The 26,595-nt window shown below is 39.5% G+C and overlaps 1 protein-coding gene across 4 annotated transcripts in view; it reads right to left on the minus strand.

Annotated features, from left to right (window-relative positions):
• Positions 1-950: 950 nt before the first annotated feature.
• htr2cl1 (5-hydroxytryptamine (serotonin) receptor 2C, G protein-coupled-like 1) overlaps positions 951-26,595 on the minus strand; it is a 247,858-nt gene continuing 222,213 nt past the window's right edge. For all 4 annotated transcript variants that reach the window (XM_041778688.1, XM_041778690.1, XM_041778689.1 and 1 more), the window contains 5 exons: positions 26,330-26,530; positions 9,712-9,875; positions 9,443-9,596; positions 6,745-6,980; positions 951-4,719 (listed from right to left, as the gene is read on the minus strand). In XM_041778688.1, the coding sequence (XP_041634622.1) occupies positions 4,147-4,719; positions 6,745-6,980; positions 9,443-9,596; positions 9,712-9,875; positions 26,330-26,530 (1,328 nt within the window). In that variant the 3' untranslated portion in view covers positions 951-4,146. The remainder of the gene's footprint in view (positions 4,720-6,744; positions 6,981-9,442; positions 9,597-9,711; positions 9,876-26,329; positions 26,531-26,595) is intronic.

Below are 26,595 nucleotides of genomic sequence, written 5' to 3' on the forward strand. Positions count from 1 at the left end.
GGACTCTCAGACTGTGAGAAACAAGATTTTCTGGTCTGATGAAACCAAGATTGAAGAGTTTGGCCTCAGTTCTAAACATTATATCAGGAGGGAACCAGGCATTGCAACAGTGAAGCATGGTGGTGGCAGCATCATGCTGTTGGGGTGTGAAACAAGGTCATAATTGTTTTGGATTTTTCATCAGTTTTTACTTTCATTTTGTTTTCACTCACTGTGTTTGATTTCAGTTTAGTTTTTATTAGTTTTGACTGCTGGTTGGTTAGTTAGTTTAGCTTTTATTTTGCAAAAACGCTTCGATTTAGTTTAGTTTTTATGATTTCTAGTGTTAGTTTTAGTTTAGATCAGATCAGGCGATTTTATACTCCCCAGACTTGTGTGTAGGTGCCAGTCAGCATAGTTGTGTCAAATACTAAAACTAAGGATATTTGTCTCCATTTTTCTTTTAAATAAATCTGCCTAGATCAGACTGTCCTCACAAACTGAGTGACTGTGCAAGAAGGAAACTAGTGAGAGAGGACACCAAGACACCTATGACTACTCTGAAGGAGCTTCAGCAGCTGAGATGGCAAAGAGAAAGCCACTGTTGAAGAAAACTCATTAAACCTGAACTACAGTCTGCTAGAAAGCATATTGGAGACTCTATGGTCAAGTGGGAGAAAGTTTTGGTCTGATGAGACCACAATGGTGCCTTCTGGCCATCAGACAAGATGCCAAACACTGCACATCACCACAAACACACCATCCCCACTGTGATGTTCAGTGGTGGCAGCATCATGCTGCTGGGATGCTTCTTGGCAGCCAGCCCTGGAAGGCTTGTAAAGGTAGAGGGTAAAATGATTGCAGCAAACTTAAAAAAAATCCTGGAGGACAGTCTAATTCAGTCTGAAAGAGGACTACGGCTTGGGAGATTTATTTTCCAGTAAGACAATGACTCAAAGCATACAGCGATATGCAGTCACTTATTTTACATGACATATTTTCATTTGATATTACTTTATAAAAATCTTTTTGACATTAAAGAGTTTTTCTGGTTACATTTTTGATCAGAAAGTCCAATTTTATTGACTCTGGTTGATTTATAAAATCAACATAAGAATAAAAAATCCAAGGGGGTTTAAACTTTCTATAGGAACTGTATTTTTTATCTCATCAGATAATGTATTGTTAATTATATTATACATTGTGTGGTATATTGTAATCCCAGCATGGCCAAATGTGTCACCCAATGCACCTCGCAGCTAAAGCTTCCACCAAGACCTAGAACATTAAGATCCACACTGTGAAGGATTTTCTAAAGCAGTATATTACAGATATTTCATCTGATTTAGACCCACTGTAGAGGCATCGAACAGCCTGTCTGACATAGATAAATCTGAGAGGAGGAGGGAAGAAAAAATAAGCGTGAGGGCTTCTGACCTGTCTTGATAGTGTCAGGGGGTTGTCTCTTAGCTGATCGATTTTCTGTCCGTTTCACACCACTGATGGAATCTTAAGTTATGAAGCTGAACCAATTTTGAAGCAGTCACACCTCAAACCGTCTGATTTAGAGGTCAGGAGTCGAAACGAGATTCTTTAGGACATGTTGGACAGCTTTTCATCCTTTAAACCATCATTAGACCCTTCAAAGAGTGCATATTTGAACCTGAAGCTCACTGCATGAATTTCAACAAATTTTATTTTTAGCAAACTTTGCACAGCTTATCTTGCCAGGGAAAGAACGTAACTAATGGCTGACAAAGCATACAGTGCATTTAGAAAGTAATCAGAGTCCCTTCCCTTTTTTAACATTTGTTATGTTGCAACCTGATGATACAGTTGAAAATAAAATTTGTTTTCATTAATCCACAGTCAGTACCCCATCATAACCAAGTGAAAACAGATCAGGGGAAGGCCTCCAAAAAGTTCCATTACACTGACAGTTCCCAAGAGCACAGTGGCCTCCATAATTCCCATACCGAAGAAGTTTGGCACAACCAGGCGTTTCCAAGAGCTGGCTGCCTGGCCAAACTGAGCAATCGGGGGAGAAGGGCCTTAGTAGGAGAGACACTCTGACTGAGTGAGCTCCAGAGATCCTGTGTGGAGATGGGACAAAGTTCCAGTTTAGCCATGGTAAGGTTTAGGTGTGGTTAGGTTTAGGCATGGTTAGGTTACAGACCGGTTTAGGCATGGATATGTTTAGAGTTAGGGACAAAGTTCCAGAAGGACAACGGTCACTATAGCCCTCCACGGGTCTGGGCTCTATGTCAGAGGAGCTTGACAGAAGCTTCCCTAAGTGCTAAACACATGAAACTACTCTTAGAGTTTGCAAAAAAGAACATGAGGTACTCTCAGACTGTGAGAAACAAGATTTTCTTGTCTGATGAAACTAAGATTGAATAGTTTGGCTTTAGTTCTAAGCGTTATGTCAGATCGAAACCAGGTACGGATCATCACCTGTCAATATCATCCCTTTGGTAAGGCGTGGTGGCAGCATCATGCTGTGGGGGTGCAGTGATGTTAGCCCTCCTGGAACTTTGTCCCATCTCTACACAGGATCTCTAGAGCTCAGTCCGATCAACCGTTGGGTTCTCGGTCACCTCTCTTACTGAGGCGCTTCTCTCTCGATTGCTCAATTTGGACGACCAGCTCTTAGAAGAGTCCTGGTCATGCCAAACTTCCATTTTTCAAGTGCTGTGTTAAGGGTTTTAAAATTCTGTTCTCACTCTGGCATGATGGAGTACTGAGTGTAGATTAATGAGGATAAAAATGATTTTTTCAACTGTAGTTGGTCTGAATACTTTCTGGGTGACCTGTATAAACTCACTATTCCAGTCATCAGGAATCTACCCTTCAGAGATGATGCCCTTGATCTCCAGCAGCACTCTTTATACCCTTCAGATGATGCAAATATTCCAACATGCAACCTCATAATATGACAAGTATATTAAGAAGGTTGATAAATGTTGCATGGATGATTCACAAGCCTTAGTAAGGAGTTGAAAAAGTCATGTGTGATGTTTTAATTCGACCTCTTTTCTTTGCCTTATCAGTGAGATGGATTCTCTGCATGTGGTGGAATAAAAATGAATGCTTTAAAAGTCTAATCATGGTGAGATAATAGGGCTTTTATTATTTCTTTCATTCCGTTAAGAGTGAGTTTAAAACATTTGAGGAAAAACCTTGGACATTCATTTTTATATTGTTTCATGGGGATAAATCAGCAACATTGCTAAAGGCTAACAATAAGCTAAAGCTAATGCCAAAAAGTCTATATTGTTCCCTTTAAAGAATGACATCTTTGTGCACCATCACTAAACTTTCTATCTAATTTCTAACAGTTTTTCCCTTTTATTGTTTTCAGTAGAAATGTTTAGAATTTGGGACTTCCAAATTGGTTGTTTTGGTCAACAAAAGCAAAAGCCTGACAGTTATATTGGACCACAAAAGGCCTGCGCCATGTTTTATCTTTTAGCTCTTTAAACCCCTTGTTCAAAACAAGGGATGCAACCTCTCTGCGTGTCATGCCACCACCGCCGCCACCAGATGGCACTGTGAGTCCACCAGACACCCGGTGGGCGTACATTCCTTCATGTTGGTCCTCTGCAGACAAACTTCTGACTGCAGCCATGAGAAAGTTTTCTTTAGAGAAAAAAAAAAAATCCCATTTCTGTGGGTTGAGTAGTTTGATTATACATGCTGGAAAGGTTCATTCAGATATTTTTCAGTGGTTGTGTCGAGCACAAAAATAGATTTGGTTTGGTTTGCTTGGTGCGTTTGGAGAGTTCGGGCTCGGACTGCATTGTGACTTAGTGCTGAGGCTTGAAGTCATAGTTTGACCCCATGACTCCATCGTAACCTGCTGTTTTAGGACGCCATTTAGGGTCTTTGGCGTGCTTTCAGGTTGACAGTGAGACTCTGGATCTTTGCTGGTACCTCTTTCCCATGGAGTATGTCACCTTATTTGCCTTTGTTCTCCTTTTTACCAACATTATACCATATTTTGATTCCATCCTATTGGTCAATGGTGTAAGCACAGCACTCCAGTAAGGGGATATTGCCGTACATATCCTCTCACAACACCAGTTACCTCATCAACTCTGCAGATTCCCTCTTGGCCCAGCATCTGCAGGTTTAAAAAGAAGACACCTAGAAGAAAAAAGCATGCAGTCACACGCTGCTTGTGTGTTCTCTGGAGGCGGAGCTGTAGCTGATGAGTGACAGCTCCTGCTCCGCCTCTGTTTCAGGCTCTGTTTCTGACAGCATGCCGACGTTGTGGCATTCGGTGAGGTTCTGAGTCACTATTCCAATTTGCGTCCCGTCGTCTGTCACATCATCCGGGTCCACTGTAAGCCTCCCGTTATTCCCCCTCCCGCCGTTTCGACAGTTACTGTTGCGGTCCATGCCTGCTTTCCCGTGACTCCCCATCAGGAGTGGGGTCACGGATTGCGACGGGCATGGCGGCGGTACCAAGAGGGTTTTGCAACCCTGTCCGGCCGCGTTGGCCCCGGCTTTGTACTGACACCTGATGTAGCTGGAGAACGCTCTCCTGTAGGTTTTGTTGAAGAGGGTGTAGACCAGGGGGTTGACTCCCGAAGAGATGTAGCCCACCCAGACGAAGACGTTGAGGAGGTCGCTGAGCAGCGCCTCGTTGCAGGAGTCTCGGCACAGCACGAAGGTGACGTTGGTGATGAAGAAGGGACACCACATGATGAGGAAGAGGAAGAAGACGATTCCCAGGACCTGAAAGGAGAAAAAAGTGAACAAGAAAAGAGGAGAACGAAGAAGGAAAGAGGTGGATAACATCACTAAGATTGATGTTTTTTAATTTCCTTTAAAGTGCAACCCTCCTACTGAGATTTACATTTTTGAAATAGATGAGAGAGCTTTGGTCTTCATCTTGCATTAATGTGAGAGCCAACGCTGTGCACCCGCTGTGCCCTCTTCGACTCACGCTATGCTTCAAATCATCTGATGTTAGTCAAAGTGCCTAACTGAATCTGAAAAGTTCTTTTAACTGATTCAGCATTTCAAAGTTGCCTTTTTTTGGGTCAGGGTTAGGCTCAAAAACAGACACACGACAGACATTAGCGGGTTCCTTTGCAGCTAAGAAATAAACCAATGTTGGTGCACGCCTTAAAGCTCCAGTGAGGACTTTTTATCTTTGTACCAAACAGACAAAAATAATTATTAGTGCTTCTTTAAGACCTACAAGAACAAGCAAGACCATCAGCGCCATGACTGTTTATTTCAAATGAGTTAATTATGACAGCCTAATATCAGTGGTGGGGGGTAGGTGTCAAATTGTTGCTTGTTTTGGGCAAACAGTACAATAAGTGAGATATTTCAGTGTTAAAAGAACACAATGTGAGATTTTTATCTTTGAATGGAGGGCTTAAACATGTGCAGGACAAAATAAGCTGAGATATGATGCCAGCTTTCTCCACAAGGGGTGCCAAAATCAAAGTACACTTAAAGTTCCTCACAGGAACCTTAAATATCAGCATTAATTATGATTTTAGTCACATTACATTCATTTTTAATCTCTATTGTTTGATTAAAAAAAACTCAAAAACGTTTTAATCCAGTTTTAGTCAATAAAAAAACCTTTACCTTTAGTCAAGGAATTTATTTTCTTTGAACAAATTTAACGAGCAAAATTGTAATATTAACATAAATGGAAAAACAGCCATATTAATACAATGAAAGTAAAACATCAACTTTGTGGTGGACTGTCAAGCTCTGAACATCTTTTTTCTCAGGACAACCAGAGCTTTAAGAATATGTGTGCTGCAATGATGTCATATGACTTTTTTTTTTTTTTTTTTTTTAAAGTTATGGGACTATAAAGACAAAAGCAAAAACCTAATGGAAATTAAAACGTTAAAGATTTTATGTGTGAAACACAATAAACAATAATGAGAAAGACTTGAAAACTGAAAAGTCCTTGCGCTTTTTGTGTTAGCTCTACTTATGACATTATTTAAATAAGTTCCTGTCTGCAGTGAAGCAGATGAATAGAAAGTGGTGGTCAGCATTAGCTGCTAGCATCAGAAAGGATCGATTATGGATTATAAAAATGGAAAAAAACAACGTTCTATACCAGATTTACTAGTGTGAATTTAATCTTTACAGTCCCCGAATAGTCACCCAATTTTAAGGCTTGCTTGAAAAGCTTTCTTAAGGAATTCGAAGGTGAGGATAGCGTCATTAGAATGGCACAAGGGCCAGCTTCAAGAGGGGAAAAAAGTAAGATGCTATGACTCATGGTTCAAAAAGTTATTTAACTTTTTATAGCCAGTGACAGTTTTTGTTGTATATGACAATGCCAGTTTCAGAGGGTTAATACAAGATTCTGACCTAATGTAGGAGAAAAGCTGTTAAAAAGTGGTGTGGCCAGGCTGATGTCGGGGGTGAAGTAGGAAGTTTTAATATTGCAGGTTGTGTGTATTGTGTGATGCAGTGATTTTTCTTTTTAAACATTTTAAACAGGTGTATGCTTAGCATCAGATTATAGGAAATGGGTTAAGTCGTGTCATACACCAGATATTACACTACCTTTAAGGTTTTATTATCAGTCTTATGCAAACAGTTGCTTGAAAGACTATTGTACAAGTGTTGATATGTTCACAAAAGCCCCCTGCGGATTCTGCAGTATAGATGAACCCTAGAGAGAAGCAACACTACATTTTGTAGAGACCTGAAACGAGCTGACCTGACATCCCCCCGACAAGCACTCATCTCTAATCCACAGCTCTTAATTCTCACCTTGGATGCCCGTCTCTCATTCTTTATGGCCTGCATCATCCCCCGGCGCCCGCTGCAACCTGAGGCGTCGCTCCGTGAAGGACCCGCGGCTGGCGAGCTGAGCTGAGACGCCACCTCAGAGCTGGGGATGATGCTGAGACTGTCTGGTGTCGAGACACTGAGCAGCATGCTGGGCTCTGCTGCTTTTAGGCAGCTGAGGGTGTTTCTTCTGCTCTGGTGAGGCGGGGGCTTTAGCTCTGTGGGACGGGCAAAGATATAACAAACTTGTTTGAAACTGTTCGAATAAGGACACAAATATCAGGCCTTTTCTGTTATTACCATCACTCCTTCCGAAGACCACCAAGAAAAGAGGAGTTTTGTGTTTTGTAGGTCTATTTACCTTCAGGGAGAGCATGTTTTTTGCACCTTCTCTTGTGTGGATGCAAGTGTAACTGGGTACAAGCTGGTACAAATTGATCCACTACTGAAGAAACTCAAGCTTTAGCTTTCTATATAATATCCAAGTAGTCAATGATTGGACATAAAGCTGCTGTCTGCTCTGTACTGTTTCAGTAATGCTAGAAAAAGCTTAGGTATAATCAGCTGGTGATTTTTGCTTCATCAAAATTCCAACCTTTAATGCCAATATTTTTTAGTTTAAAATGTTAACCAATTTACAGAGATTTATGCAAGATAAAAAAAATTGAGCTATATGTTCAGACAAGGATGCTATATGCAAAGCCAATGGACGGGAATTTTGCAAATTATACATTCAAAAGCTCCTGCTAGCTAGCTAACAGCACCTAAAACAGTACTGCCAGTTAGTTTGAAATGCCTTTTTATGAAAAGCCTCAAACAGTGTAATGCCTTGGACAAGGTATGAAAACATTAGATATTTCACAAAAACTTAAGCGTACTGTAAAGAAGTTTGTGGCTGATTCAGATTACAGACGGGTTCTTGCAGATAAAGGCATAATGAGGAAGGTTTCTGCCAGACAAATTCATCAGATAAAGACAGCAGATGCTAAAATGCCATTACAAAGCAGCAAACAGGCATTTGAAGCTGCTGGTGCCTCTGGAGTCCCACCAACCTCAAGGTGTAGGATCCTCCAGAGGCTTGCAGTCGTGCATAAACCTATTCAGCCACTCCTAACCAATGCTCACAAGCAGAAACTGTTGCAGTGGGCCCAAAAATACATGAAGACTCATTATAAACAGTCTTGTTGACTGATGTGTGCCGTGCAACCCTGGATGGTCCAGATGGAGGAGTAGTGGATGGTTGGTGGATGGCCACCATGTCCCAACAAGGCTGTGACATCAGCAAGAATGAGTCGGAGTCATGTTCTGGGCTGGATTCATGAGGAGAGAGTTGGTAGGTGTAAAAATGCCCTCTGCAAAGTAAATAGAGTTTCTGACTGACCACTTTCTCCCATGGTACAAAAAGAAGAACCATGCCTTCCATAGCAGAACTATCTTCGTGCATGACAATGCACCATCTCATGATGCAAAGAATCCCTCTGTGTCATTGGCTGCTATGGGCATAAAAGGAGAGAAACTCATGGTGTGGCCTCCATCCTCCCCTGACCTCAACCCTGCTTAGAACCTTTGGAGCATCCTCAAGCTAAAGATCTATGAAGGTGGAAGGCAGTTCACATCAAAACAGAAGCTCTGGGAGGCTATTCTGACATCTAGCAAAGAAATTCATGCAGAAACTCTCCAAAAACTCACAAGTTCAATGGATGCAAGAATTGTGAAGGTGATATCAAAGAAGGGCTCCTATGTTAACATAAGGGTTAAACCACTTCTGACATTGATTTCAGGCTGGGTGCTCTAGCTTGTGCCATCATGGCTCTCATACCAGGTGTGTTCGGCTGTGCTTCCCTGCTGTCACAGCACTGTCTCAACTCTAACCTCAATCAATCTCTCAACAGGTGACTAAATTCATTGTATAGCTAAGCCTGACAATGTTCAGTATAATCTCCATACATGTATTGGGTTTTTCCATGAAAATTTTGAACCTGTTTTTTACTTTAAAATGCAAAAACCTTAAGCTTAATTTCGCTCGCTGTTTATTATCTTATGTCTGTTTTAGCAGAAAGTTTGGCTAAAAGCCTTGACTTGTTAACATACATGCTGAAATGAAAGTCAAGCCATGATGCAACCGTCATGCAGCCTTCATGCACCCAGTCATCAGCCTTAATGCCTCTGTTTTTATGTTATTATCCTACAGGCTCTTTGTTGGGATTATCCACTAATTTTTTCGTATTTACAGATGAACTGTTGAGCCGAAGCTGGAGCGTACTGAAAATAAAATAAAAAGAATGAGGCATAGGTACTGGGCTGCTGTGAAACCATCTACATTATTAAAAAGAAAACTCCAGCAACAGTTGGACCACAATTTGTGTTTACTCAAGCATCTCAAGAGTGGAAAACACAAACAGCAAAGCAATCAAGCTGTTTCTTGCTTCTATTTGGTTTAATTTGGGAATTTTGAGGCTTGAGGAGAGATTAAAACCTCCTGAATGAGAAAACAAGATAAGACACCAACATATGGAGCTTCAGCAGAGATATAAAAACCACACCTATAATTGTTTTCACCATCCATTTGGCAGTAAAAAAACATATGGGTATTGCTGATGGTTTATTTTTCCAATAAATTTGATTAAAAATGTTTGTATGAGCTATTTTTAAAGATTTCAGCAGCTTACAGCTTTATTACCTTGTGAATCTGAAGGGGCGAGTGTATTGATCTGAGGAATGCTGAAGGTGCTGGTTGGAGGCTGTAAAGTATTTGACATTGCTGGTGTGTGCAAAGGCTGCTGGGAGGAGGTTTTTGCCTCGCACAGGAAGACAGTTGCCTGCCTTTGAAGCACCTGGAGGGCAAAGAGAGAGCAGAAAAAGTTAAGCTATGTGTATTACTCTGAGAAGAAAAGGAAAGTTAGAGGGAGGATAAAAAGGTGTTTGGAGGGCACAGACAGACGTGACTACCTGAATGGTGAGGCAGTACGTCACCACCATTATGACCAGTGGGATGAAGAAGGCCACGAAGGAGCCAATCAGCATGAAGCGCTCCTCGTTGAGGACGCAGCTGCCGTTGACGAAGACCTTGTCCTCGTTGTGGAGGCCGATCACCGGGATAGGCATCGACACACCTTGAAATACAGAGACGGGGAGCTGTTAGAAGGATTCAATCATTTTTCATGTTTCATTGAAAATTTTCTCTTCCTGTGTAAAAAGCAGCTTGATTTCTGAATCAAATAAAGTCAAGTATACTTTATGATCTTGATTATTAGATCTATTATTTAAAAGAGGGCTCCATATTATTTAAAAGAGGGCTCAAAATTAACAGTTCTTTTGTTAATTTGTAAATTTTTTTTATATTTAAATTTTCATTTTCCACAACACAAACAAGACAATACAGACATCATCAGTGACAAAAAAAAAAAAAAAAAAAAAAATATATATATATATATATATATATATATATATATATATATATATATATATATATATATATATATATTTCTATATGAATAACCAGGTAAAGTTAACAGGTAAAAAGTAAAAAAAAAAAGTAAAAAAGAGATTGTACTGATTTTCAAATCTCATAAACTCATATTTCATTCAAAATAGAATGTAAACAAAACATCCGAGGTTGGACACTGAGAAATTTTACCATTTAAAACATTAGCCCATTTCGAATTTGATGAAAGCAACACATTTCAAAAAAGTTGGGACGGGGCAATGTTTACCACTGTGTAGCATCCCCTCTTCTTTTAACAACAATTTGTGAATTTCTGGGAAGTTAGAAGACCAGCTACTGGGGTTTTTGGAGAGGAATGTTGTCCCATTCTTGTCTTTTGTTGGCCTCTAGCTGCTCAACAGTCCTGGGTTCTCTTTGCTTTCTTTTTAATGATGCTCCAAATAAGTCTGGACTGAATACAAGCCTGTTCAGCACCCAGACTCCTCTATTGTGATGCCATGCTGTTGTGAAGGATACAGAATGTTGTTTAGCATTGTCTTGCCAAAAAATGCAAGGCCTCCCCTGAAAGAGATGTTGTCTGGATGGGAGCATATGTTGATCTAAAAGCTTTAAATATTTTTTTGCATTGACAGTGCCCTTCCAGATGTGTAATCTGCTGACGCTGTAGGCACTATTGCAACCCCATGGCATCAGAGATGCAGGCTTTTGAACAGTGTACTAATAACAAGCTGGACGGTTCCACTAGACACAGCATCTACAGTTTCCAAAAATAATTTAAAATTTTGATTCATCTGACCACAGAACAGTTTTCCATTTGGCCCAGGGAAGATGTCGCTGTTTCTAGATCTTGTTCTTCTTCTTCTTTGCATGATATAGTGTTAACATGCATTTGTGGACAGCAGATTTATCTGAATCTTCTGATGATATTTTGAGATGTAGATAGTGGGATATTAAACTTCTCTGCCATTTTACTCTGAGTTATTGTTCAATGATTTTAGATGCAGATTTGTGACAGATTTCCTGTTGCCATTAAACCTAATTAGCAAAATGCCCCAACCCTTTTTTTCAATAGTACCACTTACTTTTCCAGCCTTTTGTTGCCCTGTCCCTACTTTTTTGAGATGTGTTGCGGCCATCAAATTCAAAATATCTTGTGTTCTATTACTAATAAAATATGGGTTTATGAGATTTTCAAATCAGTGCATTCTGTTTTTATTTACATTTTATAAATGGTCCCAACTTTTTTGGTATTAAGCTTGTACCTATAATGCAGTGGTTCTCAACCTTTTCAGCCCACAACCCCCCAAAATAAAGGTACCGGAGACTGGGACCCTTGCTGTACCTGAAGGTTGTTGAACACAGTCACAATCAAGAATAGTCATGTGCAGACAAGGCCGCACATAAGGGCGGAAAAATAGGAGAGCTTTCTGGGACCCAGTCAAACTATATGACCAGGGAGGTCAGCAAAATCATGGTCCACTTTACAGTTAAGTTGAAATAACCATATTTTATATTGAACCTGAATAAAGATGATTCTTAACAAAGCAACAAATATCTTTTTAACCATTTGTGCCTTAGTAGATAGTCTTAAATCTGCATCCTTTTTCTTAAAAACAGAATGAAAATGGATTGAAAATAGCTAAAATTGGTTAAAATGGCAAAAAATGATGGAAAAGGTGGTAAGATATGATTTTAAAAGTAGAAGAACAGGGTTAGGATGCCAACAAATAGATAAGAGAGGCAGCAATAAATGGCAAAAATCAGCATAAGAAGTGGTGAAAGGGGATTTAAGTGGCTGAAATGAGTAGAAACTTTGGGGGGAAAAGTGGTTTAAATTGGCAAAATGGGTTAACTAAGGCAGAAAATTTGGCAGAAGTGGGTAAAACTTGCAAAAATGGGTATAACAAATAGTCGAATGTACTTTAAATGGGTGCAAAAAGGGGTGAAAACAGGTTAATATCAATAATTATGAGTCAACAGAGACAACAATAGGTAGTATCAAGAATTGGGTTGGAAGTGGGAAAAACAGTCAAAAAAAGTCTTGGAAAAGGTTTAAAAATGACCAAAAAAATGCAAAAAAATATCAAAAATTGGTGAGGAAAAGTGATAAAAATGGGTGGCACATAATAGTGACAAAATTGGGTGGGAAAAATATTTTTTAAATATTGTTATTTTTAAGGTATTTGGCAACCCTCTATAAGTGTTTCGCGACCCCAAATGGGGTCCCAACCCCCATGTTGGGAACCACTGCTATAATGTAATATGGCAATGATTTGAATATCCCCTCTTAATAATGCCATAATCCCTCCACTCTTTCATTGAAACCCACCATACAACCACATGAGAACAATATCCCTCTCTTTCCATCACTATTTAAACCATCCCGTCTTTTGTCTGAAGGTCATCCTGTGAAGAATGTTTTACAAATGGAGGGATTATTTCTCTGGAGATCGGCTTAACCGCCAACCATGAAATCAATAGCAGCAAATCAGAGGTGGAAAACCCACTGATTCCTGCTTAATTTCATGCTTAAATTACCTTAAACTCAGCACAAAGGGGCCATTTTGCTGATGTAGTTCGAAAAGCCTGGCTCATTTTTTCCACATGATGATCCAAGGACAACAGGGCTTTGTTTTCCACTAATTTTGGGGTAATTACATGTTGTTTGGACTACATTTTTATTATCATGCAGAAAGGTATTCTTGAGAGAGAGTGAAAGCTCCACCTGTTGTGAATCAACATGTAAGCGAGTCTTTCAGCGTGTAATGGGTGTTATGGGGCTTCAGCAGCAGCTTTGGCTGTTAGAGGACACAGGCTGACAAAAGACTGAGCCTGTGGAGGCCGAGCTGGTTTTCTGACCTATGATAATAACACCGACTAATGTGCTGCTTCTGATTTCAGAGAGCTATTCCCTCTAAAGCCTTCCTTGACCTGGACTTGTTTCAGAACACCACGCAGCGAGAACAGAGTAAGTCGGGGATCTTTAGCTCCTGCCAGCGGGAGAGTTTCACAGACGAGTCAGGACATCTCGGTGCCCCCGGTGTGGGCTGGCATAATTCATTTAGGAGCATGCTACATCATTTTCTCTCTCACAGCTGGTGACCAGGCCAAAATCAAAACACAATTTGGAGCAGAGGACTTCCTGTAATGCAATCGCTGCAATCGAATGCACTCACGCCGCCCTGAAGGATGAATCTGTTTGCATTAATTGGGAATGTTTTCCTCTGTGGAGCTCTACAAGCCGAGATATGAAAACACTTTTGACTAAAGAGTTCAGTCTACTAATGGTAGAGTCGTGATTCATTCATACAGACTCAAACCGAGACTGGAGAAGAGTCGGTTTACTCTGACTGGGAGAGAATCATTTCTAGCCATCAGGAATTTCTCTGTTTTTAGTTTAGTCTTTCCTTCAGGCTGGTTTCACTTAAACCCCAAAGTCTGGTTTCATTTGGTCAGTGTGAATGCTTTTACTCAGGCATTGTATGTCTCTGCTATATCACATTGTTTTCCTACTATACTACTACTAAGACTACAACCCCAATTCCAAAAAAGTTAATGAATATGCAGGAGTGCATGTACAAAATGACTCTCTGAAGTCCAACCATCTCCAGCTCATGTAGCAGCATTCACATGTTCAGGATTTCACATTTAGTAGATTTTTCTGTGCGAGAATTAACAGTGAAAAGGTACAACCCCAGTTCCAAAAAAGTTGAGACGCTGCATAAAATGTAATTAAAACAGAATGCACTGATTTGAATTTTTTTTCACAACATCAGATGTTGAAGCTGAGAATTTTATTATAACATGATATAGTTATAAAATATAAGCTCATTCTGAGTTTGGTGGCAGCAACACTTACAAAAAAGTAGGGACGGGACAACAAAAGGCTGGAAAAGTAAGTGGCACTAATGAGAAACAGCTGGAGGAGCATTTTGCAACTCTTAAGCTGTTATACTTGTTTTAGTTTTACTTACTTTTTGTACTTAATGTTCAATTCCCGTACAAAAGGGGTGTCCAAACTATGGCGCGGGGGCCAAATGTGGCCCACGGCGCATTTTTGATCGGCCCGCAGCAAATTCTAGAGCAAATTTAAGATGAAATATGGCCCACATTAAAACATGAAGCTTGTGCGTAACTGTATTGTACTTGTAGTTTTCAACACAAGGTGGTTTTACCATGTTAAATCTGTAAACAAACATTTTGACAAGAAGATATCTTGATTATTTACATCCTGATCGATTATCACAGCAAATAGTAGCACCAGTAACTTTTCTGGGGCAGAGCCAGTGGTAGCCAGGGCTAAACGCTGCCCCCTGAAATCTCATTGGCACCCCAAAAATCCTGAAAATGACTGTCTGTTTGCCCTGTCAGCCATTAATCAGCCATTTAGGCATACTCAGTTGCTATAACTTATATGTCTTAAATTAAAATGGATTAGTCTTACTTACTTTAAACTCCTCATGGCAAGGAATATGAAAGTAGCCCTACCATCCCAATATATTTCTGTATGTGGCCCACTGTGGAAAAAGTTTGGACACCCTTGGACACATAATATCATCAAAAGAATCAGAGAATCTGGAGGAGGGCCAAAGGTCATGCTGCATTTAAAACAGGCATGATTTTGTACTTAAATTCATGGCATGGATTCAGGAACATGTCCAGAAATCATTGCCTGTCCACACAGTTTGCTGTGCCGTCCACAGTGCAAGTTAAAGCTTAAGCCATATGTGAACACAATCCAGTAACACCGCTGCCTTCTCTAGGTCAGAGCTCGTTTAATATGGACTGAGGCAAAATGAAAAACTTTTCTGTGGTCAGATGAATTGAAATTTGAAAAATCCTCTACAGTTTTAGACTAAATTTTGTTGATGGAAAGCACTGACATTTTAGCGTTGTTTTGGTCTCCTTGAAAACTACACTAAGATTTTGTTGGAGTTTACATCACCATTTCTATTTTGGGCTACTTTTAGTCATGTCTTTCTTTGGGGAAAAAATTTTTCTTTTAGTCACAATTTTAGGCAACAAAATTACCACCGGTTCTTAAAAGCTGTCAGCATATCATTAAACAGCATTCAGAGTGCCTCTACCTTGTTTAAGGACACTCTAGATAGAGGGTTCCAAAACTTTTCAGCCTGTGAGCCCCCCAAAAACCCACATCTTCCTTTGAGGAGGATGAAGCGCACGATATTGCACAAAGCATCATGTTGGAAACTTGCATTTTGGGTAGTTTTGCTAACTTTTTAATCACTTAATAACTATGTCTCGATTTTAATTTGAGCTCATTTCATCTGTAAAAGTAATACATGCAATCAAGTATTTCAGATCATATGAAATATCTTTTTGTTTTATGGAAAGCATCCTGGGACCCCTCCTTCACTGTCTCATGACCACTATGGGGGCCCTGACCCCCACTTTGGGAATCACTGCTCTCCACCACAAAATACATTGGTTGGAAAACATTAACATTACCTGACTGAGAAAAAAGGAAACGCATCCTTAAATCGTACATCTAAGTCAATTAAACATAACTGCATTGATTTAGGTCATTTAGAATATTTTATATTTAACTGAATTATCTTTAATTTGTTGAATGTCAGACTTGCACATCTGGACAATGCAATTTTACTCCATTCGTCTTTACAACACTGGTCAAACTCTGTCAGGTTGCACAGGGATCGAGGCGCCACATTCATTTTACCCTCTACCTTTACAAGCCTTCAGGGGCTGGCTGCTGAGAAGCATCCCTACAGCATGATGCTGCCACCACCCTGCTTCACAGTGGGGACTGGGTGTTTTTAGGACAAACGTAGTCTTGTCTGATGGCAAAAAAAGCCATGACATGCCTGGAGTGTTCTTTTGTCTTCATGGTGCAATGGTAGCCAGGATTACTAATTAACCATTGACTAGACCAGTGATTCTCAACGTGTGGCTCTGGAGCCACATGTAGCTCTTTTGTGAATATTTGTGGCTCTTTTATGTCTTAATTCTAAATATTGTTCCCCCACAAAACCTTAAAAAGGAAAACTTTTGTTGCCATTTTATGCCACTTTTCATCCATTTAAGCTAACTTTTGCCATTAAATACCACTTTTTTACAATTTTTTTGCACATTTTTGCCACTCTTTTTCAACTTTTTGACACTTTTATCCAATTTTTGCCCATTTAAGCTGCCCTTTGCAATTAAATACCACTTTTTTTTGCCATTTTGAAAATTTTTTGCAACTTTTACCCAGTTTTTTTTTGCCACTTTAATCCCATATTTGCCTTTTTTCACCATTTCCCCCCCATTTTTACCCATTTAAGCTACCTTTTTTCATTACATACCACTCTTTTCCTATTTTTTGCCTGTTTTTTCCTCTTCTTTTTACCACTTTTATCCCATTTTGCCCCTTTTCACCATTTTTTTATGCAGATTGTTGCCCATTTAAGCTACCTTTTGCCATTAAGTACCACTTGTTTTCTCATTTTTTGCCCGATTTTGCAACTTCTTTTTGCCACTTTTATTCCACTTTTGCCCTTTTTCATCACTGTTCACCCATTTAAGCTATGTTTTGCCACTAAATACCACTATTTTTCTTTTTTTTGCCCAATTTTGCCACTCTTGACTGCTTTATACCCATTTTAGTCACTTTTCACTCAATTTTTCGCCACTTTTTGCCACTTTTGGACCATTTTTTGCCACCTGTAACAATTTTTTTTCACTTCTCATCCATCTTTGCTACTTTCTGACCCTTTTTCTACCTTTTTTCTCCCCATTTTCACCCCTTTTCACCCATTTTTGTTGCTTTTTTACTATTTTTGCCTCCCTTAACTTATTGTTATTGCTATTTCAAGCTTTTTATCACTTTTCACCACTTAGATTGTGACTCTTGAAAAAGTATTTTTCAACAATTTTGCTTTTTGGTTGGGTAAGGTTGAGTAACACTGGACTAGACCTTCCAGGCACAGGGGTCTTTATACTAAAGACACATTTTCACTGCACTCAGGTGATTCCCACTTTACTAATTGTCAAACTACTAGCACCAATTTACTGGATCAAAAGTAGAAATGTCGTTATTCTTTGAAATAAAGGCAGACCAACCCTTTAAAACCGTCCAGTGCCTGAAGGGTAGCGTCAAACTACTTTGTGCCATAAATAACAATGTAACCGGGATTATACTTAATGCTGTGTCATTTAGACTGGAAATGCAGCAGATTTCATTCCCTCAGTGGGTAATATTTATCTCCCGAAGCCAAAGCTGATCTCCCACTTTGTTAATCCACAGAGCTCACAACGGAAGAAAATAATGTTGTATGCAAACACGCCCGCTCTGTGGCAGATCCCAGCTGGAGGGCCATGCTGCCGGAGGAAGATTACTGTACCAGCAGAGGAAGATCTGCAAAATCATCAGGGTATCAGCCTCTCTCCAATGTTGTCCTTGTGATTATAATTGCTGTTTTCATAATACTGATGCCTATTCAGCATCAGAAATCGCCTTTCCATAGCACATTATGATGCACTGTTTAAATTAAACATCTCTAATGTGCCGTGTAAAATAACAACGCACAGCTGATTTCAGATATTTGCACATCATGTGACCAAGATAAGTAACTATAACGTGTCGCCGGCTGTGCATGTCAGCACAACACATTCCTGAGTCACCGGAGAGATGGGCCTCAGGATTCCTCTGTTGGATGTTTCGCTGCTAATCCTTCACTATTGATTGCTGTAAGCCCCGTCAGACCTCAATCACAGCGGCGTGCTGCAAAACCTTTACAGGGTCAAGGAAATGCCAACAGGAAAACGGGCAGATCACTTATAATTCAATGCAGCCAATCGTGCAGGGCTATGGAGGAAGAGTGAAACTCTCGATCAAGCTGATCAGCTGATGCTGCTTGTAAAAGGTTATCTCCTACATCAAAACAACTTTTAAGTGCTTCATAATGTTGCTCCTGTAGTGATAACACCAGGATAAATGTTTATGCAGCTGCATTGACTTAATGTGATTCTGAGGAGAGATAGCTGAAGTAAACATTTATTTAAAGCAGCAAGGATATAACTCAGGCAAGGGACTGACAATAAAGTGTTACAGTTAGAGACTGTACACAGATAATTCAAGATGAGGACTGTGAAAGAATTATCCAGGTTAGGAGTGTACACAAATAATTCAGTATTAAAAAGAAAAGTTACTGTACACAAATGTTATGGATAGGGACTCTACACAAGTTATTTTGGAAAGGGAACGTACAAAACTTATTTCAGATACAGAATGTACACAAATTATCTAAGGTAAGGGACAGTAAACAAATTATGCAGGACAGGAACTACACAAATTATCCAGGTAAGGAAATGTACACAGATTATTCTAGGTTAGGGACTGTAAAGAAATTATACAGGAAAGGGACTGTATACAAATTATTCTAGGTTAGGGACTGTAAACAAATTATTTAGAAAAAAGGATAGGGACAGTATGCAAGTTATGCAGGGCAGGAACAACACATTATCTAGGATAGGGAGTGTACACAAATTATTAAGGAAAGTTACTGTGCACACATGATTTAGTACGGAAGAGTATTGGGGCCACTGAAAAAAAGAAAAAATTGAGACGAAAATTTTTTTTTCACTTGTGAGAAAAAAGTCAGAATTCTGAGATTTGAGTCAGAATTCTGAGAAAAAAGTCAGAATTCTGAGATTAAAGTCAGAATTCTGAGAAAAAAGCCAGAATTCTGAGAAAAAAGTCAGAATTCTGAGATTAAAGTCAGAATTCTGAGATTAAAGTCAGAATTCTGAGAAAAAAAGTCAGAATTCTGACTTTATTTTTCAAATGAAAAAAAAGTCTCAATTTTTTTTCAGAATTCTGACTTTAATCTCAGAATTCTGACTTTAATCTCAGAATTCTGACTTTTTTCTTAGAATTCTGACTTTTTTCTCAGAATTCTGACTTTAATCTCAGAATTCTGACTTTTTTCTCACAAGTGAAAAAAAATTTTCGTCTCAAATTTTTTTTTCAGTGGCCCTAATACTCTTCTGTAATTTAGCAGAGGGACTGTAAACACATTTTTCTGGATAGGGAACATACAAAAAAAAAAAAAAAAAAAAAAAAAAAAGATATGGACAGTACACAAATTGTTCTAGGTAAGGGGCTGTAAACAAATTATCCAGAGAGAGTAGTTATTGTACTCCAATCACTCTAGATAAGGACTGCAGCAAAGATAGGGACTGTATGCTAATTATGCAGCACAGGAATTACACAAATTATCCAGGACAGGGACTGTACACAGATTATTCTTGGGAAGGGACAGTAAAAAACTATCCCAGAAAGGGACTGTATGCAAATTATTCTAAGTTAGGGACTATAAACAAATTATCGAGGACAGAGACTGTACACAAATTATAACAAATTATCCAGGAAAGGGACTGTACACAAACTATTCAGAATAGGGACTTATTAAAGCTAGGAACTAATTAATGGTAGGAACTGTACATCACACCCACACCACTGGTGAAGTCTCCAGTGGGGGATATGTAGAGTCTATATAACCCTGATATAAGCAAATATAAGTCTGTTTCCTACTGAGCAAACAGCAGAGTTTCAGAATGTTTTGCCACTCAGCCTGGCTGAACAGTCGTGTTCTGAGCTGAACGTGAGGTCAGTTTATTCTCTAGGGAGGCAGACAGGCTACTGCTGATAACTCATTCAGGAGTTAAGAAGAGAAAGAAGCAGTTACTTTTATGCTTATACAATATGTTTGCAGTATTGTTTTTGTCCACATTTGAGGGGTTTTCGAGTATGAACGGCCTGTTTGAGGTCATGCCACTGCAGCTCAATCAGATTTCTTCTTCTTTTTTTTTCTTTTTTTTTTTTGGCCATTCAGAGGTGGACTTTCTGGAGTGTTTTGGATCACTGTCCTGCTGCAGTTTCTTCTTATTGTTGAATCATGAAAACTGACCTTAACTGAATCAAGTGAGGCCGGCTGGTCTTTAGATGTTGTTCTGGGTTCTTTTCTGACCTCCTGGATGAAGGCTTGATGCACTCTTGGAGTCATTTTGGTAGGTTCACCACTTTTGAGAAGGCACACCACCATTCTGAGTTTTCCCCTTTTGTGGGTAATGGCTCTCACCATGGCAGTTACTTTCTTACATAGTGCCATGTGGGTCTGGATGGCTTTGTAACCCTTGATAAAATGTAATCAACTTTCAAAACATATATTTAGTATGTACTTTGGGTTACATTTGGCTGAAATTAAACATTTTTTGTTTATCTGAAACATTAAATGTGACAAATATGCAAATAAAGAAGGGGACAGATACATTTTCACAGCAAATGTTGACATGTATGTTGCATATGGAAACTAAAATTTGACAGTATCAACTTGTAATCAAGGCTTCTACGTATATTGCTTATTAATTCAACTGTTAGTTTGTGAGAGGGGTTCTGCCTTTCAAAAGTTCCTGAACCTCCCATTAAGGCAGATTCACAAAGGTTTGCTAAACAGATGTTACCAGAGTAATAAACATGTCTGCCAGGCTTGATGATTTGCTACTGAATGGAGAGAGTAATTATGGCTTTTAACATGCATAACACAAAGAGAATAAATAATCACATCCATCTGCTGTTTTCCTCATTTAGAGCAGCCAGGTGAATCTAAAGGAAGGCTGTGATTCACCTCATTGATTTCATCCCCCTTAAACCATCAGGGTCACAAGGGGGAGGTGTGAATAAATTAGTGAAAATGGGGAATAATGAAGGTTATTTTCAGCACCGACTCCATTGAGACATGGCCGGGGTAGCTTTCTATTGATCAGTGTCTGCTTTGCAGTCCAGATAGACCTGTCAGGTGTCACATTGGTTAATTTCATCTCCTAATATGCAAAGGGCTTAATGAAAAGTTGGATGAGTCAGAAGTAAGTCATCCAAGTGAAGAACTCAGTCTTGACCTGGGTGCTTGCCTTACATTAGATTTGACTCTATAAAGGCGTCAGACTTGAAAGGAAATACTTTAAAGTCTTGAGTTAAACCTTGTCAAATGTTGGCAGTGATTAAGAAATATTAATGACTCAACTCTGCAAAGCTATTTTGCCCTTGAGCTGAGAAAAACCTGATTTAACTGCAAATTTCTGAAACTCAAAAAGCAAGAGACCCCGTCGACCTGGCTTATAACCTGACTTGGATATGTCCCAAAAGAGGCAGCTCTTCTGGCAAATTCAATGTATGGTAATTTCTGCAGGACCACTTCTTGGCAGCTCAAATTTTCTTGCAGAAGAGGGAACTGTTTTGTCGAGATTGGTGTGTTGTATTTTCAGAGCAGACATGTCCATATTGGTCTATAAAGCATAAAAGCAAGGGTAAAAAAGGCAGAGCTTCTCTTCTGTTTGAGTTTCCTTTCTAATCCTCAACACTTAATCAAAGAAGACCCCGGAGGACCTCAGTCATGGATAAATGTTGGGGTTCAGTACCTTCCCAGGGGTCGGGGGAAAGCCTAAAGGAAAACTGAGCCAGATCAGTGATGAGTAGTGGAAGAAGAGACGTCTGGAGGTGTCATTCAACTCTGTCAGTTAATGCTGCTTCAACAAGATAATCTCTAACTGCAGAATACACCCAAAAGTGGTGCACACATTGTGAAAGAATGGCTACGAATTAAAATATAAGAATGGCATAAATTAAATGTGATTAACTGCATTATTTTGGAAAGCTGAGTTCAAGTCTACAAGTTACACCAAGGGATCTTTACTACTGACCAACTGATTCAAAAAAACCCCTTCAATAGAAGTGAAGTAGACTAAGTGATCTCAAAAAGAATCCCCATCTAAAGAAATTCAAGAACATATGATTTTAAAAAGTCACTGATATCTATAGGTCTGGAAACAGTTACAAAGCCATTTTGAAGGCTTTGGGACACCAGCGAACCATAGTGAGAGCCATTATCCACGAATGGGGAAAACTTGGAAGAGTGGTGAACCTTCCCAGGAGTGGTCGGCCCGCCAAAAATACTCCAAGAATGCATCGACGATTTATCCAGGAGGACAGAAAAGAACCCAGAACATCTAAAGACCTGCATGCCTCACTGGAGGTGACCTTAACATCAGTTAAGGTCAGTGTCCATGATTCGACAATAAGAAAGAGAATGGGCAAAAATGGCACACATACATACAAAATATATGTTTTGAATGTTGATTACATTTTATCAAGGGTTACAAAGCCATCCAGACCCACATGGCACTATGTAAAAAAGTAACTGCCATGGTGAGAGCCATTACCCACAAAAGGGGAAAACTCAGAATGGTGGTGTGCCTTCTCAAAAGTGGCCAGCCTACCAAAGTGACTCCAAGAGTGCATCAAGGCTTCATCACAAAAGGTCAGAAAAGAACCCATGATTTCATGATTCAACAATAAAGAAGAGACTGGGCAACAATGGCATCATGGGAGAGTTCCAATGCAAAAGACACCCCTGACCAAAAGGACTCAAAGGCTCATCTCACATTTGCTGAAAACATCTTGATGATCCCCAAGATCAGAAAAATGTGTCAACACTCTAAACACTCAGCTAATATAGCTAAGGCTAAAGCTAACAAAGCTATTTTAACTATGTAGATCATGTAGCATAATCTAAGCTATGTTTGCTTGAGCTAGACATTTTTAAGAAGTATCTATGTGAACAGTGGCTGGCGTTAGCATTGTTAGCTTTAGCTAAAGTTATCATTGCTACCTTGGCTTATGTGTCACTAATACTAATGTTAACTTCACTGGTAGCAAAGCTATATTAGCTTCAGCTAAAGATAACAAAGCTATAGCATACCACTGTTCAAGTACCTACTTCTAAAATGGGTTTAGTCATAATTTAATCCTGGGTTAGACATCAGACCTTTGTATTGGAACTTAGTCTGCAATATTGTTTATGAATAATGATATGTGATGGGTACTTTCAGCAAAAGTATTAAACTACTGTCTTATCTTAAGCAAGTATTTTTCCTACTACTCAGATCAATATTCTTTATCATGTTTAACTATTCAGGTATTTATCAAAGGTTTCCATTTTTTTGAACATACAACTTACCTGAAACCTACTTTACTAAACATTTTGGCAGATTGACAGTTCAGGCAATTCATCTTTTGGCAACAATTACCATAGCGTTATCTCAGTCCACAGAGACAAGTGCTGCCAACTGAGATTAGCTGATCTCATGCAAACCCTTATCAGCTGACAGCCAGCTGATTCACTCGAAGTATGCTACTGCACTCATGCTGCCATTTCAAACTGGCTACTTTGCTGCTCCCTCTGCAAGCCGTTTTTTTGCAACCCTCCTCCACCCCAGCTCCTCCTTTATCCTGCTTCTGACTTAATCAGTGACATTCTGTTGTCGCTGATGCCTGCTTTGCTCTGAGGTTTTTGCTGCCTCAGGTTTTCTTTGTAGTCACAGGAAAGGCAGTGATTAATTGTAAAGAGTAAAAATTAATAACTGCTAATAAAGACAATATTTATAACTGCATATCATGTGTTTTATGACAAAGCGGTCTTGATACGCCTTTAATTAAAGGTCTTAAAACATAATGAGTGGATATTATGGATTGAATGCTCATAAAATCAACCATAAATATATCATAACAGGTCTGTTTTGCTTATATATTTCTACTGGAAGATCATTTGAAGGGGGCCATTACATACTGGAAGAATCCAGTGTATCCTGTGGGGGTTTATGAGCTAGTTTAATGGCTCAGCACAGCGCCACACTTACGGTAAGGTCAGAGGGTGTTAGGCTAATGATACACTCAGGCAATCTGTTTGCTTGTGTGAAAGTGTGTTGATGTGTGAACTTGTTAAGATACAAGAGCTCTCCTGGGTCTCAAAGGGCGCGAAGCAACATCAGCAGAAGCCGGAGGTCAGACAGACCGACGCAGGGAGGGCTGCGAGAAAAGTTTTAAAAGTCAGCCCATTCCCCTTAAACACTTCTCTCAGAGGGGGGGAAAGCTTTCCCCTTCAGGAAGCACACATCAACAACACACTCACTCAAACTGATTACACCGGGATATAAAAGAGCTGAGGAGAGAGTTCTAACAAGAAGAGACAAGGGGAATTTGGAGACCAATTTATTTTGGAGATTGAAACAGAAAAAAGCAGAACTACCACCTGGCTGTTAGAGGCCTCCATGAGGTGTGCAACTGTCTGACGGTTAAAGTACAGAGGTGGCTGAACATTAGGCCAAATAACCTGGAGATTCCAACAACAAAATCATATCTCTCTAAGCAGTTTTAAGATACACCTGAACCTCATGAGACCCAGGCTTTTGTTACCCACGCCGATGAAATTGGCAGGGGGTTATGTACAGGGTTCTGTATCTTTGTTTGTTCGTTTGTTTGTATGTGTACAAGATAACTTGAGAACGGAAAGTCGTATCTTCACCAAACTTTCAGGGAATATTGGGATAGTGACAGGGAAGAATCGATTAGATTTTGGTGATGATCCACGCTCCCATTCGGTTTTCTCAGACTTCCAAATTTTGAACACCATAGTAATCAATGGGAGCGTGAGTTCCTCAGTGGCGCTGCTTAGGCGTGGGTCTGCCACCTCAGACGGCCATTCTAGTTTGAAATGCATTTTTGGTTTCATCCAATTAGTTGGGATGATAAGGACCTGATAAGTTTGAAAAGCTCAGCCTTGCCTTTTAACAGGAATTGATTAGGACAAAAGTTGATCTCCTATACCAATTCTCTAAAATTCCAAAGAAACTACCAACATTTCAGTGAAAAATTCTAAATCATGTTTTTACAATTTCTATAAGAAGTATCTAAAATTTCTTCACATATTCCTCAAAAATGTTTCAACTAAACTTTATTATAAAGCCTACATTTTAATTAAAATTCCATTTAAATTCTTGAAAATTTTGAAAAAATCCCAAAGCAAATTATATTCCCAAAGTTCTATGAAAAATGTCAGAAAATCCCTCCAAACATGGCAACAAATTCTTCTGAAAATTCTGTTACATTCTAGCAACATCAAAGGATAACCTCCCTCCCAATTCCATATTAGATTCCCAAAATCAAAAAATAAAATTCCCAAATTTCTGTGAGCATACCTTAAAATTTTGAAGCAAATCATTCCCAAAAACATTCAAATAAAATTCCCCCCTAAATACAAACACATTTCCCAAATCAACACAAAAATGACAAACCCTTCAAATCTCCTGAACATAAAAAAATTAGGCCTGTTAATATAAACGCGTTAACGCTTGTGATTAATCTGGGAGCTTAACACATTAAAAAAATAATAACGCAATTTAATCATATGACTAAGTTTGACCACAACTTCCTCCCGTAGTCCGCCTGCGCGGATGTTTACGTCCCTGGGGTGAAAAGGTTAAATGTGGGTCAAACGCAGCCAGCAGTGAGGAGTGAGGAGACAGACCCAGGTCTGTTTCATGGCAAATTTTGATTTAAAAAGCTGCCTATCTGAAGTCTGGATGAAACAAAAATTGTGTGTTCATACTGCGGTGATGAACTGTCTTTACTCTAGAGTACAACGAGTGTGAATTACCACCTCCGGGCAAAACGCATCTTTGCTAATGCTAGCGAAGACGCTAACAACAACACAACATCAAGCCATGAAAGCTAATGTTGCTAATGTTAGCAAAGACGCTAACAACAACACAGGACTAGTTACGCCGGCGCAGTCCAGCAGACCTGGATTTGTCCCCAAAATGACAACATCTAAGCTAACTAATGCGATCGCTAATGGGTCACCAGAGAGTGCAGACCATTAAATTTAAAGACAAAAGTCTTGAAATAATTAACCCAAGAGGTAACACTGCTGGACCTACAAGCCTGTACAGATCTATCATATAGATTTTGGTGAACTGACCCTTTAGATCTCCATCATGTCTTACACTGACTTTTAACCTGCTGTGTGTCTTTTTAAATCAGCTGTCCTTAATATTCAGGAGGAGAAGCACTTCAGGAAAAAAAGGTCAAGAGATTCTCCACAATCAATCTGTTTTTCCTCCTGATAGAACGACTCTGAAGGGCACACTCAGGCCAATCACAACTTTATTGATTAGGTGTAATCTACTCGATTATTTTAAGAAGATGGTCAACAAACAGGCTCTCTAAAAGTTGAAAATTCTTGTATATGCTTGTGAAGCGTGTCTGACCTATAGATATTGTCCAGACGGCGGCGATCTTCATCATGGCTTTGGTTCGGGAGTTGAAGCGGCTGTGCTCGATGGGGTTGCGGATGGCGACGTATCGGTCCAGAGAGATGGCGCACAGGTGCATGATGGAGGCAGTGGAGAACAACACGTCCAGGTAGATCCAGATGGGACACAGAGCGCTGGGAAGGGGCCAGGCGTAGTCTGGAGAATAAGAGGGAACAGGAGAAGAAATACTAAGGTGATAAAGTATTACTGAAACCATTTGA

Source organism: Cheilinus undulatus, linkage group 22 (genome assembly GCF_018320785.1).
Source record: "Cheilinus undulatus linkage group 22, ASM1832078v1, whole genome shotgun sequence".
Lineage (NCBI taxonomy): Eukaryota > Metazoa > Chordata > Actinopteri > Labriformes > Labridae > Cheilinus > Cheilinus undulatus.